Source organism: Fringilla coelebs (assembly GCF_963513975.1).
Source record: "Fringilla coelebs genome assembly, chromosome: 10".
Taxonomy (NCBI): Eukaryota; Metazoa; Chordata; class Aves; order Passeriformes; family Fringillidae; genus Fringilla; species Fringilla coelebs.
In genome coordinates, this window is record NC_140036.1 from 21,560,917 (window position 1) to 21,581,377 (window position 20,461).

Genomic DNA, 20,461 nt, shown 5'->3' on the forward strand with positions numbered 1-20,461 from the left:
ATGAGAATTCAGAGGAACTCAGGTTCCTGCTGCTTGTAGCACTCTAGTGATGACTGTGAACACAAAGGAGGGCAGTGCATCTCTGATGTACAAAACAACTGAGGGTAGAGAAAGGAGATTTCTCTGCCCAAGACCCCTGTGTCTTTGATCTTGACCCATAGAAAAAAACAATTACCAACTTTTATATGAAGAATTACAAGTCAAGAGAGTTTAAGTAGAATAATAGTTAGTTTGTCGCAAGGTGAAAAATAGATTTTTAGAATTTTTAGAATGGGGGTTCAAGAAGCAGGATGGAAGAATCTAAGCATGTCCAGTCTTTCTTGGCCTCCATCTTCTGCTGTGATGGTAACACTTTTAAATTAGTTTAAAGTAGAAACTCACTGTCTAACATAAGTGATAAGTATTGGGAAGTTATAGTAAATAATGTACACATAGTTTCTAGTATAAAAAGATAACACCGCCCCAAAAACAGGCAGTGTACCTCAACCCAACCTGCCAGACAGACCTGCAGCGGGCTGGAGAAAGAATGTTAAAGGTAAGAAATGATAAACCACCTTGAGAACGAGAACAAAAACAATCCTGATTCCTTCTTTGACAGCTGGGCTAGGAAAAAGAAGCTTGTACATCTATGAGAGTCACACTGACCAGCAGAAATTCTGAGAACTTAGGGGGCCCTTTTGACTCTTTGTTTTCTTCGCTATCTCAGTCTAAACCTCTGTTCCCTTCTCTTGCAGGGCTGCCAGCGCAGGATGGCGACGCAGCCACAGCCCTGAGCGGGCGCTGCTGACCCCGTCTGTGGCCCAGCCCAGCCCAGCCCAGCAGCATGAGCGGGTTCCTGTCCCGGCTGGACCCGCGGCGGGTGCCCTGGGGGGCGGCGGGCCATGCCCTGCGCGCCCGCGTCCTGCGCACCAAGCCCGTGGAGTCCATGCTGGAGGGCACGGGGGCTGCAGCCACCCAGGGCGCCCGGCTGGCCAAGGTGCTCACCACGCTGGACCTCATCTCCCTGGGGGTCGGGAGCTGCGTGGGCACCGGCATGTACGTGGTGTCCGGGCTGGTGGCCAAGGAGATGGCGGGGCCCGGCGTCATCGTGTCCTTCATCATCGCTGCCGTCGCGTCCATCCTGTCAGGTGGGTTTGTGGGTGATGTGACACGTCCTGCATCCTCTCCCTTCGTGGGTGGACGCCCACTCAGCACCACAAGCTACAAGGAGGTAGCACCATCCCCACCAACTCAAAACCGTTTTGCACGGGTCTCGCACAGCTCATGGGGTGTGCTGTTCCTCGTTCCCAAAGATCAGACCAAACCTTGTACTGGGAGCCAGCAGCCAAGCATGATTGTCCTGATCAGCTGCCAATGGCTTCTACAAGAATGGAGCCTGCAGGCAATATTTTTGAGATATTTGAGAGTTTTGCAGAGTGTGTCCTAGGCCAAGAGTGTGGCCAAGCCGCAGGACTGGAGCGAGAGCTTGTAGGAAACTCAGTTCCAACAGGAAGGATGTCAGTGGCTTGGGGAGTACCAGGGCCAGCTTCTTTTGTTGACATGGCTAACAGTTAAAAAACTCCTCAATTAGTTCTGGAGTTGACTTCATTGGCTCCCATTCACGCAGGGTCAATCTTTGAATTTCCAAACCACCAAAAAAAAACCAAAAACAACAAACAAATGTGCAGGGAGAGAGAAATTATGTATTTTAGTGAAAACATGGTGAATTCTGTCTCCTCCGTAGGAACCCAGCTGAGCATATGGCACGAGCTGCAGTTCCTCCATGAAGCCAGTACTCCTGGCATTTGTCCTTTCCAGATCAGTGCTAACACGATGATGTGATGTTCCTGCTCTCTCTGCTCAGAGGACTTTGCATGCTGTGTCAGTCTGGTATCCACCTTTTTTCTGTGAGTTGGATAAAGAAACCTGAGCAAATGGCAAAGGGCTTTGATAGAAGACAGGAAGAGCCAACACAGCAAAGTGACCCAGATCAGCTTTTCAAAACTCTGGATTTTTGTCATGAGAGGTGGAAGCACATTATGTTCATTTCCAGGAGTTTGCAGTGCTGCTCCATGGAGATCCCACCAAAGTGAGTGGGAGTTTGAACCCCTGGTGTCCCTGCAGCCCAGAAACACGACTCTGGCACAGCCCAGGGATAATCCTCAGGCTCTCTCCAAAGCCCACAACAAGAGCTGAGAGTTTGCAATGAGATCCAATGCTTATTTGGGTGCCCAACACAACAAAGGAACAAAAACACTTGTTTTTTATCCAAGGCAGTAGATAGCATCAGTGTCTCTCCTTCCCCACTGCAAAGGTTTTGTTGGCAGCGATGCAAACCGAGAGCAAACGGAGTTCGGGTGGGTCTCTGCTAACAAAAACACCCTGTCCTCCAAAAGGGGTTTTTTCACCCCAGACATGAGCCTTGCCCCGCAGCAGGAGCTCCTCCCCAGGAGGAGCCTGCACTGCTTCCCGCTCCGCTTTCATCTCCCCTTGCTTTTGTAGCCCTGGGAAAGTGTTTTGTGAGGGATGCAGTGTTTTGATAGTCTCCTTGGCTGCTTCCTCACTTCATCGTTAACGCTGCTGTTGTTTGTAACAGCAACACTTTTTTGGCAAGTAAAACCAAGCAAGAATTCAGGAGCTGGACAGGCTGTTGGACTCCTTGGGGATGTGATTTCAGCTTTCCCATCGTGGTCACGCCTGGTGTGCCAGGCACTGAGTTTGGGCAAGTGTGCACTAACAGATTTTAAGGAATTTTTGCTTTGTCCATCACAGATCCCTAAGTCAACCCCCACTGCTTGCAAAAGTGACCCAGAAGGGGGTTTGGATTTTAAAAAACCCCAAAAAACAGACAAACCAAAACTATCCAGGTCACATGGCTTCCCAAGGAGACAGCCATAGGGAAGCCCTGCCATAGGGAAGTCTCTTGGCACTATTAAGCCTGGTTTCAGAAAGGGACTTTTCCAATCTCATCTACTCTACAAATTCTACTTGTGCCTTACATAGTTTAAGCAACACATACCTCATCAGGGTATGTGTTACAAACACACTATAATTGAACTGATAAATTAAGTCAGTCTCTTCTGTTCTCTCACTAGAAGGCCTTCCATTCATCTCTCAAGTAGAAATGCTTGCCCAGCATCCCTCCACAAACCTCCAGAGCACTTCAGGCTCCTGCCATCAGCTGTGACCACCAGCATTTCCCACTTTCACCCCTGTTTATCCAAAACCCCTCCTTAGCAAAAATCAGCAGTTTGCATCTCACCCAACCCCATCACCCTCTCCACAGCCTTTCCCACCAGCCACTTTTGTCCCTTCAGTGATCCTCTCTCCTAAAGCAATAACCTTGTGTGGAGCACAGTGCCACACTTACCTGACAGTGGCACAGGATCAGGATCAGCAGCAGCCAGGCTGGAACAGGGCAGAGCTGAGCATGTGCCTCAGGGGCTGCTGGCTGCAGGGTGTGGGCTGGGCTGAGGGGCTGCACCTGCAGCTGCCTGGGTGGAGCTGGACTGATGGGAGTCCTTGCTCTGTGGGAGCTTTCCTTATATATCAGCACATGGTGATCATGAAATGCAATGGACAGGCTCAGTGACTTGATGAAAATAATATGCCTTCCTCAATAAGCTGGCTGCTCTTGATTGATGAAAGATGGTCCCTCTGGATTTCTTGTGTGGTAGCATGAATTATTTGGCGTTACCTCCAGAGCAGCTGAAACGCCCTTCTCAGAAGTTATTTTTCCCCTGAAACATCACTGCCATCATGCCATCCCTGTGGGATGTCTCATGGGTCCTGTGTGGCCTTGTGCCAAGTGTCAGTGGCAGGGTCAGCACCCACATCACGGCCACCACCATGCCAGCACATCAAAAACACCTGGCAGTTCTCCTGCCACCAGTTGTGCTGCCCAGTGGCTGCTCTGTGGATGGGATCTTGGAAGGACCAAGACCACTCAGCTGTGTTTATGTCCTGCTGAACAATGTCAGTAACTGTATAATTGCACAAGTTTAATGACTGCCACACCAATTGAACAAGGGTGGCAGATATTCAAGGAAAAGAAATCATCCTCTGTAGAATGCTTGTTCTTTCAAAAAACACACTGTGTTGTCTTGCTTTCTTCAGAAATTGCAAACACTCTTGATTGGGGGGAAGAAGATAAATGTGTCTCCAAATTAAACAGTTGTGACAGGGAGGATGTACCCAACCTCTCTCTGCAGTTCCAGAACTGGCCTGGGCTGTGCAGAAGCACTGGGAGAGCTGCATTCCTCTGGATGCAGGGGAACAAGGTGCTGAATAGCTTGAACTGACAAGGAGTAACTGAGTAACACAGTTTTATTGTGCAGTTAGATTGTAAAAAAAAAAAAAAAAAAAAAAAAATAACTACAATAGTAATAATAATACATTGCAAATGCAGCAGACATTAGTATATATTATATATATTTTTGTGTCTAATACATGCTGACACCTAATGCTGGTATTCTCAATGTATTGCTGTACCCAACCCCTAGTGAAAAAAAAGCTCTTCTATTTTGGGATCCTAGTAGAATAAACAATAAACTCCAACATTTTATACATATTCATTTCTTTGCTTTAGCATTATCGTTGTGTGTTGATAACCATCCTCTTCAATCATTATCTTGTCGTTGGCTAAAACGAGAGCTGCCTACAAGAAAGAGTATATATATATGTATTTTTAAGGCCATCAAAGAGAGAAACTAGATACTTGTCTTCGTCAGAGCACCAGTTTCATAAATCATTCAGGCCTGTAGTTATCTGTGAACGCCGTACCTTTGCCGAGTGCATGCATTTTTCATCAGCTTTGAATAATGACTGTCGGTAGGGCTGGATGGATGATGGAAACCTCTTGTGGCTCCTGTTGGGCTGCTTTACAGAAATCAAGTTTTGAAGAGTCCCATTGCAAAGCAACCCACATTCAAGTTAAGCAGTGAGTGGAATATAAAAATCCTCCAAAAGCAGGAAAACAAGCACCACCACATTCAGCTGAAGAGATTCAACAACTCTGTGTTTGCACAGTGTAAAACCAGCACTTAAGGAAGAGCAGCCACCTCAGAACATTTTTATAAATTATTCATTCCCCTCTCTGTACTAAACTGATTGCAAATTTGAAGCAATTATTATCTTCTAAATGGAGAATATTGGGTGATAGAGAGCTCAATAATTACTACATGTTTACTCAAGGGTAGTAACAGCCTTAACCAATTCACCCACATGAACTTCACTGGGGTCTTTGGGGCAGGGGCCTAATCAGTGTTAAACCCGCAGGACCCTTCCAGCACTTGTCCTGAATAATATTTGGGGAATTTGAGACTAAGTACATCCATTCATTTTTTAAAAAAGCTAATGGTTGTTTTAATACATCAACGTGTCAGGGTCAGGTTTTTATTAAAAATTATCCCGACATAGTAAGCACACAAGGAGTTCAAAAAGTATTGAAGTCTGATGAATCCTCCGCCCAAACGTTTACAGTTAAATCCTTTTTGCTTTTCTTTTCTTCTTCTGCATAGTTAGTTTTGCAAATATTCTTTAGAAGATTTAAATATAATATTTTTAAAGTGTTAAAATAAGTTATGTTCTCTATGTAAGACATCTTCAAACTCCTCTTGCCTGGGTATGAACAAAAGCAGGGATGATCAGAACAGTGCTCATGCCTGGATCTGCAGAGAAATAATGCAGGATGAGTGTTTGGAGATTGGAAGTTTGGGGCAGGGAGAGGTGTAGTCTTCTGTGGCATCTTCCTCTGGGATGAGACTGTGCAGCACTGGTCCAGGATCCCACGTAAAGGTCTGACTGGTTTGAAATATTTCCTAGTGGAAATATTTCTGGTTTTTAAGCCAAGAAATAGTGTAAGGAGGGTCACCATGCTATGTCTCTGTGTTCCTGATGTTGACTGCAGTCCTGACACCTCCTAGCACCTCCAGGAAGGTGACACCAAGGCAGTTTTACTTTTTCCATTTCCCAACCTCTTTTTCCTTACACCTCTTCCTGTTTTTCCAACCAGGTGTTTGCTACGCTGAGTTCGGCGTGCGCGTCCCCAAGACCACGGGCTCTGCCTACACCTACAGCTACGTGACCGTGGGGGAGTTTGTGGCGTTCTTCATCGGCTGGAACCTCATCCTGGAGTACCTGATTGGAACAGCTGCAGGTGCCAGTGCCCTCAGCAGCATGTTTGACTCGCTGGCCAACCACACCATCAGCCGCTGGATGATCAACAGCGTCGGCACGCTCAACGGCCTGGGTGCGTCCTGCTGGGCACAGATACCTCCATTAATTCGGGCCTCAAAAGTAATTGGAAGCTCATCAGGAGCCAGACATGGATATTAGGCTTCATTCATTATTTACTGGCTGGCTGGCTCTGGTATTTTGCCTCACCAGCCTGGCGCACAGGCGGGATTGGAGGGGATGGGATACAGGGTATTTTGAGCCCCTTTGGGATGAGCTGGCATTTAGAATATGTGCACAGAAATAGTCAAATGTCAGAGGGTAGGGGCAGCACAGAAACCCTTCACCCGGTGCAAACACTCTGCTTGGTCCCCTCGAGGCACACACAGAATTTTGTTAGAGAGCACAAGCTGGTGTCTGCTGTACTGCCGGGGACTGGGGGCTGTGGTGGTCCTGTATGACCAGCAGTTCCAGCAACAGCCCATGAATCCTACCAGTAAGCAAACCAGCCAGCTGTCCTGTACCTGTGTCATGAAAACTTCATGGCTGATTGATTTTTAATGAGTACTTGGCAGATACATGTTATGCAAATTGGGACACAATCATTGGTTTGCTGCTCTCCCAAAAGTCTGAATAGCGTCTTGAGACATCAAGGTTTATCACCTTAATTAAACAATTTTATCTGGTGGAGGCACAGGCCTCTGGAGACCATTTTTGCAAAGAGACCAAAGAGTTCTGCAAAACTTCAAGGTCTGAAAAGTGTTTAAAACTCCCCCACAGAGATCCTGGATATTCTGTGGATGGAGAGTAGCACATCTCTTTTCTCTCACCTAGGAAAAGGGGAGGAGTCGTATCCTGACCTCCTTGCTCTGGTCATTGCTGTCATTGTCACCATCATTGTGGCCATGGGGGTGAAGAACTCAGTGGGACTGAACAACGTGCTCAATGTCATTAACTTGGCAGTTTGGGTCTTCATCATGATTGCTGGTCTGTTCTACATCAAAAGTGACAACTGGGCTGAAGGGCAATTCCTGCCGTTCGGATGGCCAGGGGTAAGTCCTGGGAGCATAGGGGGACACACAGCACCTAAGTGCTGCCAGACACTCAGCCTTGCTCATGGCTTACACACCCCAATTCTGCTGCACCCTCCAGATCCCAGCCCTGCTAAATCCACCTGTGCTTTGGCCAGGGACCTCCAAATCCCAGGAGTGCAGGCTTGGATCCAGACCTGCTCTTTCCACCAAACCCAAAGAGTACGGCAACGCTTCATCTCCTAACTCCTCTTAGCATAAACTCAGAACTTTTCCAAAATGTCCTTCTGCAGAGTCAAACTCCTCATGGAAGTATCCCCAAGGAAATGTCACTAATTGCCAGGCAATGGAGCAAAATGCTGTAGCTACCTGAGACAGGGAGCTCCAGAGAGCTGGCTCAGCCTCTGCGGAGCGGGGAGATACTTTTGTTGGCTGGTTTTCAACAACAATGTTCTCAAGCATTTGTTTTGAGCACTTCATAATACCACCTGCCAGCACTTATTTTATGGATGTTCCCTCAAAGCTTACTGAGAATTTGGACATATTTGGCTTTTTTAGCTTGCTTGCACTGGTTTTTGTCCAAGGATGAACAGAGACTGAAAATATCTCAGCTGGCCTAAACCCAAGATAATTTCTCAGATTTACACTGCTCAACTCTACTGGGGTTTTGTGCAGAAAAATAAGCAAGAAAGTAAAGTAAACCACGAGTCTTGATTATTGAAAGGGTCCCAAACTGCCATATAGTCCCTGTACCTTCAGCCAGTATATCAATGCCTCTTTGCCAGAGGACAACAGTAAGGAGAAGAGCTCTGGGGCTCACATGAGAACAGAGGTCATATTTACCTTTGGGTTGTGCTTGGATTGTTATACCATACAACAGGAGTCAAAGAGAGAAAATAGAAAATACCTGTTTTGCTCCGATTCAATGCACCAAATATCTCTTGGCAAAAAAAAAAAGTAGTTTAAAAAGATAGATGCATACCCAAAACACAAAAATCTCAGTAGGGTGGTCTCATCCTTTTCAGCTGGCGCATTGTCTCACAAGGTGTTTGTAAAAGTAAAAGTAAATCCACCACCAAACACAAGTGTGAGATCCCCAGCAGTGTAGGACATATTTTAAAAGGATAATTACAGACAGTCCCTGAAAGAGGTGAGTTTTACTGTGTGCAGTATCACTAGACAGCTGAGATGACAGAGGTGTGATGGACAGGTGGTACCCAGCAAGCTGCAAAGGTTTCATAGCTCCAGATCAGCCAGGCAGTCTTCACCCTGCTCCAGTGTTCCTTTCCTATAAATGTCCTAACTAATATTGTATATTTTTTAAAATCACATTTCTAAAAAAATAACCAAACAGTACAAATAATTCCTGATCCAAGTGCTCCAGTGTGTGCTCCTAACCTGTCTGCAGCTTCCAAACAAAACAGAGATTGTTTGGGAAGCGGCTCACATCTGACGGCTGCTGCTCTCTCCTGCTTCCTCTGCAAGTGGATCTTGCTGCCACATGAGACATCTTGCTAAGGCAGAACACGTAAACACGTTCCAGATCCCTACTCATAAAAATGGATTTGGGGTGGAGGATTGTTAAAGCAAACCTGAAATTGGTTGATTGTCTCCTCTGACAGCGGCAGGATCTCCCAGCGTGTTCAGGCACTGCAGGTTTGTGGGGTGAGCTGCAGATGCCTCCGTGGCTCAGGTTGAAATCTTTTCCCCAGATCAGGCTGATGGGTTAGGGGTGCTCCCAGGGTCAGTCCCCTGGGCTACATGTACACCCCCTGACCTGTGGCCTCTCACCCTTTACCTCAGAGAAGGCACAGCAACGCTGCTCCATTTTTGCTCAGCTCCCTCTCCCTGGCTGGGTGCCGGCCTCCCTCCCGGCACCCAGATGTTTGATCCTCCCCACAGGTGCTCAAGGGGGCTGCAACCTGTTTCTATGCCTTCATTGGCTTCGACATCATTGCTACCACGGGAGAGGAGGCGAAGAACCCCAACACCTCCATCCCCTACGCCATCACAGCCTCGCTCGTCACGTGCCTGACAGCTTATGTGTCTGTAAGTAGTCCCTGCACAGGTGGGAACGTACATAAATATGTATGTATGCATGTAAATAGATGCACCCTGTGAGTCCTTCTGGGCACCTGCACAGTGCCTGCCAAGGCTCCTCTCCATTAGTCCCCAGGGTCCTGTCACCTGACAAGACCTCTCTGCCAGCTGCAGGGACGTGGTGGCAGGCAGTTTTTTTTCTTGTTCCCATCCACAGCTATTTTTGCACCCAGGAGAGAAGCAAAGAAGGAGCAGCGGCATTGCAGCATCCTTTCTCTGCGTTTCTGGGAAAAGCAGCACTGCCTCTGCGGGAGATATGGGAGAGGATCCAAGTCAGGGGAAGGATAGGCAGGGATGGCTGTGTGAGACTGCACTGCTCTGCACCCCAATAAAAGCATGCCTGTGCTCAGAGATTTTCCTTGCAAAAGAGCAAAAATTAGTTATGAAGGAGAAAAAACACTGTTCTGATCATTTCAATGGAACTCACCTCTCCTGCATGCGAGTGGGTTTATCATGAAAACAAATTCTTTGACTCAAATAGGGCCAGAGTGTTTCTCCAAGCAATGCAGTCTGGATTTGGGGTCTGCCCCAGCATTATTTCCCACACAGGAATGCAGCCAAAGTGAGTGTTACTAACCCTGCCAGTCCCACCAGCCTCACCAGTCCCACTTGACTCCTGCATCACCCCTGAAGAGAGGTTCAAGCATCCCCTTCTTGCCTTTGAGTAGCAGAGACAAAGACCCCACCGTTTTCAGGATTAACCACCCTAGAACAAAGTGCAAACAGACCTAATTCCAGCATCTTACATTCCCTCCACCCTGAGAACCCCCAGCAGCCCCCAGTGCTGATGCTGACAGCCTTGTCCTGCTCCTCTTGCCTTGCCCAGGTGAGCATGATCCTCACGCTGATGGTGCCCTACGATGCCATTGACACCGAGTCCCCTCTGATGGAAATGTTCGTGGTCCACGGCTTCTATGCAGCCAAATTCATCGTTGCCATCGGGTCCGTGGCCGGCCTCACTGTCAGCTTGCTGGGCTCCCTCTTCCCAATGCCCAGAGTTATTTATGCCATGGCTGGTGATGGGCTGCTCTTCAGGTCAGTCATACCCACACTGGCATTTCTGGCCTCTTGGAATCTGAGGGGAAATTGTTCTGGGGGTTTTGGGGGTTCCACACTGTCACTACAGGGAGCAATGGGCATGCACAGACATGGTGGGTGCAGAATGGGGCATGAGCCAAAGCATTGTCCTGGGGGGAAAATATCAGAAGCAGTCTACCCTACAGTTTCTGATTATGTGGGGATGAGTGTTTAATTCAAGAGCTACTTGCAAAGGAGAGCAGTTTATATGGATAAAATCTGGGAAGTATCCGAGGGCTCGTTGCAGAGCTGGTCAGACCCAGATCTAATTCAACTTCAGCAGTGTTGCCAGTCCCCACCTGGAATCAAAGTTCCAAAAAGCAACAAGACCTGAAGGGATCCCTGAGATTGTCCCCTGCAACCAGGGAAGGCTTATTGCAACAGGCAACCTCTGTGATTTTAACTTTCAGTGATTGTTCTGTGCTCCAGGTTTTTGTCCCACGTCAGCTCTTACACGGAAACCCCTGTCGTGGCTTGCATCGTGTCTGGGTTCCTGGCAGCTCTGCTTTCCTTGCTGGTCAGCCTGAGGGACCTAATTGAGATGATGTCCATTGGCACCCTGCTCGCCTACACGCTGGTGTCTGTCTGCGTCCTGCTCCTCCGGTACCAGCCCGAGAGCGACATCGACGGCTTCGTCAAATTCCTCTCCGAGGAGCACACCAAGAAGAAGGAGGGCATCCTGGCTGACTGTGAGAAGGAAGCTTGCTCTCCTGGGAGTGAAGGAGAGGAATTCTCCGGCCCACCGACCAACACGTGCGGGGCAAAAAATCTGCCGTCGTTAGGAGATAACGAGATGCTAATTGGGAAATCCGATAAATCCGCCTACAACGTGAATCACCCCAATTACGGCACTGTGGACATGACCTCGGGGATAGAGGCAGATGAGTCTGAGAACATCTATCTCATCAAGCTGAAGAAGCTGATCGGCCCTCGCTACTACACGATGCGGATCCACCTCGGGCTGCCGGGTAAAATGGATCGCCCGACGGCGGCCACCGGCCACACGGTCACCACCTGCGTGCTCCTGCTCTTTGTCCTCATGTTCATCTTCTGCTCCTTCATCATTTTCGGGTCAGACTACATCTCTGAGCAGAGCTGGTGGGCTGTGCTCCTGGTGGTGCTGATGGTCCTGCTCATCGCTGTGCTGGTGTTTGTGATCTTGCAGCAGCCAGAAAACCCCAAGAAGCTGCCCTACATGGCCCCGTGTCTGCCCTTCGTCCCTGCCTTCGCCATGCTCGTCAATATCTATCTCATGCTGAAGCTCTCCACTGTCACGTGGATCCGATTTGCTGTCTGGTGTTTTGTGGGTGAGTCCCAGGTTCATTTTATTTTATTTTTTCACTGACACTCTTTTGGAAGGGTGTTGATAATAACAAATTTCCTAATTAGAGTGCATAGGCTGATGCCTAGGAAATACCCAGTCCTTCTCATCTGCCTCTTGCCATTCTGAAGTTTTTAGAAATCTCATTTTATCCAGCCCCTGAACCACAGCTAAATGGAAAATTACACCTCCAGAAAACATCAGTTTCATGGAAGAGAATGACTCCATGCAAAGGTGACTATTTTGATGGCTTTTTTGATGCAAAGTAGGCGGGTTCTGGAAATTGCCTCACAGGCAGGTTTTGTACAGAAATCAGCCTGATTTCTTGCTCTGTCACCCACTTGAGCTTTTCAGCAGCCCACACCAGTATTTCAGCACTGCTTTTCCAGAGTCCAGAGCTGTCCAATCCTAGAAGCCCTGGGCAAATCAGATCTGTAGACTATATCTCCTTTTTGCTCAAGCTCTTAACTTCTGGGTAGAGCCATCTTAGGACTCACAGACTCTGTTGTGGATCCTTTTTTCCCCAAATTTAGGCTTTCTGACACATAGCCAGGAGTCTATCATATCCATAGTGCTTTCCTTTGCAACCCACTTAGTCCACAAACCCAAGAGAATAAAGCATATCTCATAGCTCCTCCAATCTGAGTCATTGGGCAGGGGCTGTCATCTGCATTTTTGGGCCAGAGAAGACATACTCAGTGCTTTTTTGGCCCTTTAGGTCAATAGGCAAAGCTGCAAATCCAGGGAAAACCTTTCTACCTGGAAGAAAAGATCACTCCAAAGCATCAATTTAATCTGCTGTGATTAAGCACTTTACTCTGTGGGTACAACTAATACTTCTTGAACTGCCAGCAATGGCAACGAGTCAATTAAACCACTGCCCTTAGGTGTGATGAGCTCCACCAGCCCATCCATGGCTGTTGGGGATGGGACATCCCATTGGCTTTTCCGGCAGAGATACGTGATCCTGATTTAACTTCACATCAGTCCCCCATGGCTAGTCCGTGGCATGGGGAGTCTGCATTTCTCTGTGAGGATGTCTGGGGTAGGTTAATCCCATTATCCACCAGAAATCAGATCTCTGGATATATTTGCTGCCAGCGAAAGCATTTATGCGTGACGGTGAAATCAGGCAGGTCTAGCGGGGCTAGTGAGTAGCTGGGGTCTAACCCTTTCCCTCTTGCCCACCCCAGGTCTGCTCATCTACTTTGGCTATGGGATGTGGAACAGCACGCTGGAGATCAGTGCCCGGGAGGAGGCCCTGCACCAGAGCACCTACCAGCGCTACGACGTGGACGTCGACCCCTTCTCCGTGGACGACGGCTTCTCCTTCGCCCCCGAGGGTGAGAGCTACCCGGCCTGGGGTCCTTCTGAGGACAAGAGCTTCTCGTACCAGCAAATGGCGGGCGCCAAGGAAAGCCATCGGACAAGTAGCAGGTCGAAAAGCAAAGGCCGGCACAAACCGCCGTCGGATGCTCTGATCGCCAACGACGAGTTGGACTACTCGCCCGAGTAGCGGGACGGGCAGCGGGGCGCCGCGCCGCCCAGGCGATGAGGAAGGGTCCCCGTGGCTCCCCCATCCCCATCCTGCCCCATCCTCCCCGGGTCCTTCACCACCGCCCTGCTCACCTCTGGTACTCGGGACACGCTCTGCAATTGCCGCTGACCCCGAACCAAAACCGCCCGTGGCCCGTCCCAGCTCCACCAGTGGGGTTTTGCTCTGGTGAATGCTGGCTGATCCCCCAGCACTGGCTGATCTCCCAGTACCAGCTGCACCAGTGTGGCAGCAGAGTGGGAGATGTGCCAAACCAGGAGGGTGTTGAGAGGTGGAAGGAGCCGCATGAGTGGACAAGTCAAATTGTCCCTGGGGAAAGTCCACCCGATGGCCGCAGCAGTGGGATGCCACTCTAAAATTTTTGGCACTTTCTTGGCATGTGTGTTTTTTTCCCTTTGATCCACCTAGAAATGATAGCTGAGCCAGAGGCACAGAGGTGGGTAGGTACAAAATGGAGATGGACACACTCTTCCCTGGGAGTAGCTCAGAGATCATAGTTCCACACAGTGGCCTGTTCTGGTGCACTGCACAGAGCAGTGCTTCCCCAAGACCATCCCCACACCCCACACTCCAATATTGTTATTCAAAATTAGTCCTCGTTTCAGTCCAACCTTTGAGTTCCAGCACGGCCCAACACCCCAAATCTGAGGCTGGGAGCCTGATCCCATTCCTGGTCACAGTGAGGATTGTGACCCACTCTTGGCTCAACCCTCTTTGTACAAATGGTCAATGAGGACCACACATTCCTCTGAGCATCACCAGTCTGAGGTTGGGCACTGCTTCCACCACCTTGTGTCTTTTATAAAAATGACTGTGCTGTCATGCCCTCACCGTGCTGGGCACCTTCCAGTGCTCACTCTGCCCTCAGTGCTCCCAACACCCATCCATGCCCTCACCAAACAGCAGCATTCATGGGTCAGCCATGTCTTGGCAGGGCTGGGCCATGGGTAGCAAGCAGAGAGGACTTGGCGACTGAAATCTGACTCCCTACTGCCATCTGCACCTTGTACAGTATTCTCTGGTTTTGACCTTGGCTTGGTGGGTGCTGTATGAAAAACACCGAAATGCTGCTCATTCCGTAAGTGTCCGTATTTCAGTCTGAAACCAAACCGAGCTGGTGGCTAGCGGGGCAGAGGTGGCCAGTAGGTAGATGTTAAACCCCCTGAACATGGCCATGGCCCCCAGAAGTGTCATCAGGCTCCCTGCTGCCTGTGTCCCCACAGAATCACAGGTCAGCAGTGGTGGGGTTTGGTCAGTGATTATCAGCAGGTCCAGTTGTGGAGCCCATCATGCTTCGTGTAAAACACTGTGGTGGAGGAATATTTTTTGAATAAACAATAAACAAAATACATCAGACAACAACTCCCATCCTCCCCCCAGCAGCCAAACACTGTAGGTAGATCCATCCCAGGGGCTCCAGTGCAGTCCAGACCAACCCCCAGTACCATGGGCTGCTGCTGGCATCCCAGGGGACAATTTAACATCAACAGGGGCAGGATTTCCAATATGGAAATATCCTTGTGGATACTGAGAATCTTTAATGCTTTGGTACACTGGATGAGGCTCAGGCTCCCAAAACACCTGCCTGGTACCCTCTGTGGGCAAAAAGGTGCAAAGGGTGCCTGGGCCTGTGCCCATTCCCATCACTCCTGGGATGCAAGGCCTTGATGGAGACACTCCTCCTGGGGCTGCAAAAGTATCCCTCCAGCTCCTGTCCCAAACAGTGGCTAACTACAGTCCTTTTCCCAGTGGAGAAGAACATCCAGTTCTGCACATATTAACCTGGAGTGCTCCGGGTGAGCCAAGGGAAGTTTGGCTTCTGCAGCAACTTCAGGGTGGGAGTGAGGATTTGGCTAAAAGACCTGTAAGCTTTGCTTTGACTCCTGCTGCCCAGCCCTACCACCCTTCTACAAGGAGAAATCCTGAGTGTGTCCCACTGAAAAGCTGTTGCAATGTGCACCGCTCCCGGGCCAGCTCAGGAAACCTCTGCAGCAGCACTGAGCTCTTCTTGCGACGGTCACTGCCCACCCATGCTTGGCTGCTCTCGTCCTTGATGCCTTAGAAGTACCCAAGAGAGATGGCACCTCGCAGGTCTGGCTGTGTTTTCAGGGAGAAAGATTGATGCTATTTTCCTACCAGCTCTTGTACTATACCATATCCAAGGCAGTCGTTTTCGTCCTGCTTCCACACGGTATTTGGGCATCTGCTGAGCCACAAACTCATGCCCAAGCACCCTGTTGGGTCAAAGCCCGTTCTTCTTGCAGCCTTAATCTCTTGCTACGGAGCAGTTGCCAGTACCAGTGTCTGTGTCACGTCCGCTCTAGTCACGCCGTATAATTTGACAGGGCCTTGACCCCTTGCTCTTTGGTGTCTGCAGGAACTTCTCCATTGGATCTGAGCAGCCTTTTGGCTGCCCCCATTCCCAGTCACCCGTCCTCCTTCTCCATCCTGGGGAAGTGCAGGGGCAAGATGGCTGTGCCCCATCCTGGAACTGCCAGGGAACAGCGTTTGATGTCCCCACGGCACTGTCAGGTGTGGGTGGGCTGCTGTCAGCCCTCGCCGTGCTGGGGGTGGGAGCTGCACCACATCCCACCCCACAGAGCTGTTTAAGGAGAAGGCGACCAAGCCACAGCTCCTGGGGGTTTGCCAACGGCCAAAGGCTGGGTTTACAGGATCCCTGCTCCCTGCTCTGGGTGGCAGCTCCTGGGAGATGTGCAGGTTCAGCCTCTAGCAACTCACGTGCTGCCTCTTGTAGCAGCATTGGGCTCTTCAGTGGGCACGAGCAAAGGCTGAGGAGGCAAAATGTCCAGCTGTGCCCATCACCTCTGGGCACTGCTGGCCAGGAGGCTGGGAAGAGCTGCAAGTGCTTATCTTGCTGTAACTCCAACTCCAGCCTTTCCCTGGGGTGCCCTGAGGGAGGTTCTCACATCCCTGAGCCGTCAGGAGGACGTGGCAGGGTGGGACCATCCTGCTCCCACCTCTGGTGAGAGGCACAAAGCCCCTCCGTGCCTGCCTGCCCTCCACGGGGCACATGCCCTGAGGGGCCAAATGCATGGTACAGAGGGAGCATCAATACCTCAAACCTTCCAGGCCGACTCTGTAAGATCTCAGCCCCTTCAAATATTCACTCCACACGGTCACAACCCCTCAGTCCAAGGCCCAGCACTCTGACATCCTCCACGTGGCAGCAAAATCACACCCCAGCAACATGGGATGTTGTAAATCCAGCTTGTAAATGACCTTCACTTCGTTTTGTTCAGTCTTTCTGATGTATATCTTGCTTTTTTTTTTGCAGGTGGTACTTTCTGGTGTAACAATTCTCTGCAGTTCTGGTATGAAGTTGGTGTATTTGTTAAAAGCAGTTTGTTCTATCCATTTTTAATTTTTTTTGTGGTTTCGAGAAGCCCATTGGTGCATTGTACAATGGGGTCTTGTGGTGTGTCATGAGAAAGAAAAAAAAATATGCAGATATGTTATGGAGTGATTTTTATTTTCAAATGACTGTGTTGTTGACAACTATACATATAATACATATATATAATCAAGATACTAAGAAAAAAGAATCTAAATTTACCAAAATCTGTATATTTTAATAAATGCATAAAGCTTTATTGTGTGCCTTTACATTTAAAAATCAAACAGGAATGAAGGGATTTGTAAAGAAAGCCAGAGACAAATGTGTCTTAGAATTAGTTTCCATAGTGATGTAAATCTTTTAAATGAAAGACTAAACCAAAAAGTAATAATAAAAAAAAAAATCCCATGTAAATTTTGTTTAGCCAATCAGTACCTGAAGTTCTGATATTTTTCAGTGCTAAATTGAAGCTAGAAATTAACAAAATCTTACTTTAAGTGATTCAAAAATTCCAAAAATTCCATTTTAGAGGATCCATTGCAGCAGGCTGACTTTGTTATTTACTTGTAGTGTTGTGAGAGAAAATGGTTATTTGTTTACACAATAAAAAAGGGGAAAAAAAGAAGGAAAAACCTAAAGCAAATGACCCCAGGTTGACTATGGCAATGCAAAGGCCTGTGGTGCACCAATCTGCTGGCACTCACCTTTCCCTGGAGGAGCTGGGGTGTCACAGCACTGTCCCCTCCCTGCATGGCCAGCAGGGCTGTGGAGAGGCAGGCAGAGCTGCCTGTCCCCTTTGGGGTGCTCAGGGCCACCAGTGTGTCCCCCCAGGGCTCCTTCCTGCTGCCCCTGTTATTTGGGGAGTGGGGAGCCTGCCAGGTGCCCTCCCCATCATGGGGATGGGATGAAGAGTTCCAGCTGGTCCTGGTGGAGCTGCAGAGGGCTCTGCTGGGCATCAGGGACCTCCACACTGGGGTGACCACCATGGCTCACAGCCGCCACCCCACACTTGGTGCTAGGAATGGTGTGGGGCAGTTTTTCAATTCAGGAGAATTATATTTGATCCTATTTCGAGGGTTTGGGTCAGCAAATGAGCACTAAAATCCTTCATGAGCCAACAGTGCTGTGGCCAACCCAGACTAACAAAGCCCCACAGGAGAGCAGGGTGTTTTGGGCAGGGATGAAGCAGGTGGTTCAGCTTTGATCCTTTAAAAACTAGAAAAGTTTAATGTTCTTTGTGCTTCCTCAGAACCCTTCCCCTCTGTGCTGCCAGCACTAATGCCCTGCCACATTCCCGGCCCCATCTCCTCACACCCCATGGTTGCAGATGCGCATTTCCCCTGCAGCTGCTGTGGGGTTGCTTTGCTTTGTTTGGTTTTTAATTCTCTTCCCTGAAATAAAATTTCTTCCTTCCTCTGAGAGCACTCCCAGGGCCTTTCAAGAGCTGGATTTGGGGTCAGATGCTGGTAACCTGTGGCTGCGGGCAGAGCACACAGAGCCCCAACACCATCCCCTGCCAAGGGTTCCCAGCACAAAAAGGATCACTGAATGGGTGAGATTGGAAGGGACCGGGTGCATCATAACGGGGTGGGCAGAAAAAAAATATCCTCTAAGGGCTGCCTGGGAGGCAGCTCCCAATCACCTCATGCACCTCCCCAGCACCAAAACCCTCCCCCGGGGCATCCGACACAGTGTTCCCGTGCTTTTCCCTCTCAGTTTGCTCCAGGGCTGTTCGCAGGCAGCATTCCATCGGGTCTCTGCTCCGAGGGGTCCCACGCCGCAGTCGGTCCCGGGGTTAAGAGGCTGAACCCGCGGGCACAATCCACAATCCCCGGGCAGCCTGCACAAGCTGGCACGTCTGTGCCCCCCTCCGCCCGGGGCACCCGCGCATCAATGGCAGCACTGACAGCGTCCTCGGGCTGTACAACAACCGCCTGTGCCCTGCCTGTGATGTCATGGGCACAAGTGTCCTGCCACCGCCCGCCGCCCGCCCTGGGGACACTGCGCAGCTCGCACAGCTCGCACAACAGAGCCGCGTTCAAGGCTGCTCGGTGTGAAAGGCAGATGCTCGGGCTGCTGCCCAGCCCCGGGCCAGGCAGGCAAAGGGTCGCCCTGGAGCACAGCCAGCCTCCCTCTGGCTGCTTTTAAATGCTCCAGCTTCCCACGTGGAGGAGGGGAGGTGGGAGCTGCAGCATCCTTGCCTGTGGCTGCGTCACTCAGTTTGGTTTCTCCAGCTGGAGCAGACCAAGGACAGTCCAGAATGCACGAGGCTTGACTGACAGCCTTGTTTTCCCATTATTCATCATCCCAAAAAACTTGGTTGCCCAGACCCTTCTCCTCCTCCTGCTGCCTCTCCACTGGGGCTCTCCTCTTGCCCATGCCTGAGCAGCAGCTATTCGTCTTTTCCTTCTCTTGGCTTACACAAATTGTTTGAACTGAGTTAACATCTCTGGGAACAGATGGGATTTCGTATCAGTGTAATTAAATTGCTACAGCCTCTGGTAAGGACAGAGCTAGATCTTGATCTGACACAGTTTTGATCAGAGCAACAACCCCAGATCAGACCCCTACTTTAGCTGAGAGCACTTTCAGCAACATGAGGCCTCAACTTCACAGTGCTCGGGGTCACCTCCACCATTTCAGGGGCTTTCTAATTCTTCCCAATATAAAGAAATCCACTAGTGGGTACAACTGGTACAAGCTGCTACTGGGAGCATTGAAAGAACCAAAGGATAAGATAACAGACAGTCCCATGCAGGAAGATTACTCATATTTTAAATATTCTTCATTTAATGACACAGCAGAGCAGTTTTTCATCCTGAACTGCTATAAAAAAAAGAAAACCTTCAAAATCATTGGCAATCCCTCTCATGGAAAAACTGGCTATGGAAATACACAGGAAGGAAGGGGGAAAAAAAAGTAGCCAGGGGTTGCAGGTACTCTGTTATTTATTGTACAGTTTTTCACTGAAAGTACAAAGGCATCATCAGTACTCACCAGAATTGTATTGTAACAGGTACATTATACTGCATGTTAAAATGTGCTGCTTTAAGAAGGCAAGACAGAACACAAACTTAGAGGAAAAAAGGAGTTTAAAAAAATGTAAAAATACATTTTTTAGTAACTGATCTGTACAAAAGAAAAAAAGAAAAGAAGAAACTGAACCAGAGGGCAGGGATTAGAGCCCCCAAAGTCATTTATAACTATTTAAAAAGGCACTGTTATCTACCATGTCATTAGGACCTTTGGGTTCTGTTTCCTTCATACTGATGACTGTGGGGGTGGGGGAAACACTGTTACTAAAATGATCAGACTCATACAAAAGTATTTACAGAGAAAGGCAGAAAAATCCCCTCCTCTTGTTCCAAAAGAGAAACATTTGCCCGGTGGGAGAGGACAGCCTTTCTCCCTATCCTCTCTCCCCAGCCGTGCCAGACCCGTGACCTTGAGTGGGGGAAATCAAACAGTGAGGATGGGGGAGAAGCTGTCAGAGTCCTCCTAACAATGGGAAAGTGTCTCTCTCATTTCTGTTTTATTGCTTTAAACTCTCCTACAATCAGGGGAGCTAGAAGATAAACTAAAACCCCTAAACCCCACACCACATCCCCAAACCATCCTGGCTGCAATAAGATGGGGCAGGCGGTCGGGACAAAACAACGAGGACCAAGAGGTAGGGCTGGCTGGAGCTGTCTTTCTAGAGAAAGGGGGGAAGAGACGGGGAGAATAATGCTTCAAACTACCAGACATTTGTGCTGCTTTTCTAAATCTCCCCCTGGGAGCCTGACAGCGCGTCAGCAGAAGCAAACCCAGGGCGCACGAACCCACCAGCCAAAGCATCCGACCGCAGCCGTGGGGCGTCCCCGGGGCGA

At 49.3% G+C, this 20,461-nt stretch overlaps 1 protein-coding gene across 1 annotated transcript; it reads left to right on the forward strand.

Moving 5' to 3' along the window:
- Positions 1–823: 823 nt before the first annotated feature.
- Positions 824–13,198, forward strand: SLC7A14 (solute carrier family 7 member 14; the record flags this gene model as incomplete). Its single annotated transcript, XM_084212532.1, has 7 exons — positions 824–1,127; positions 5,993–6,229; positions 6,988–7,205; positions 9,087–9,233; positions 10,111–10,319; positions 10,791–11,668; positions 12,876–13,198. 7 exons carry the CDS (start codon positions 824–826, stop codon positions 13,196–13,198), a joined length of 2,316 nt encoding a protein of 771 aa, XP_084068658.1.
- Between the last annotated feature and the right edge of the window lie 7,263 nt (positions 13,199–20,461).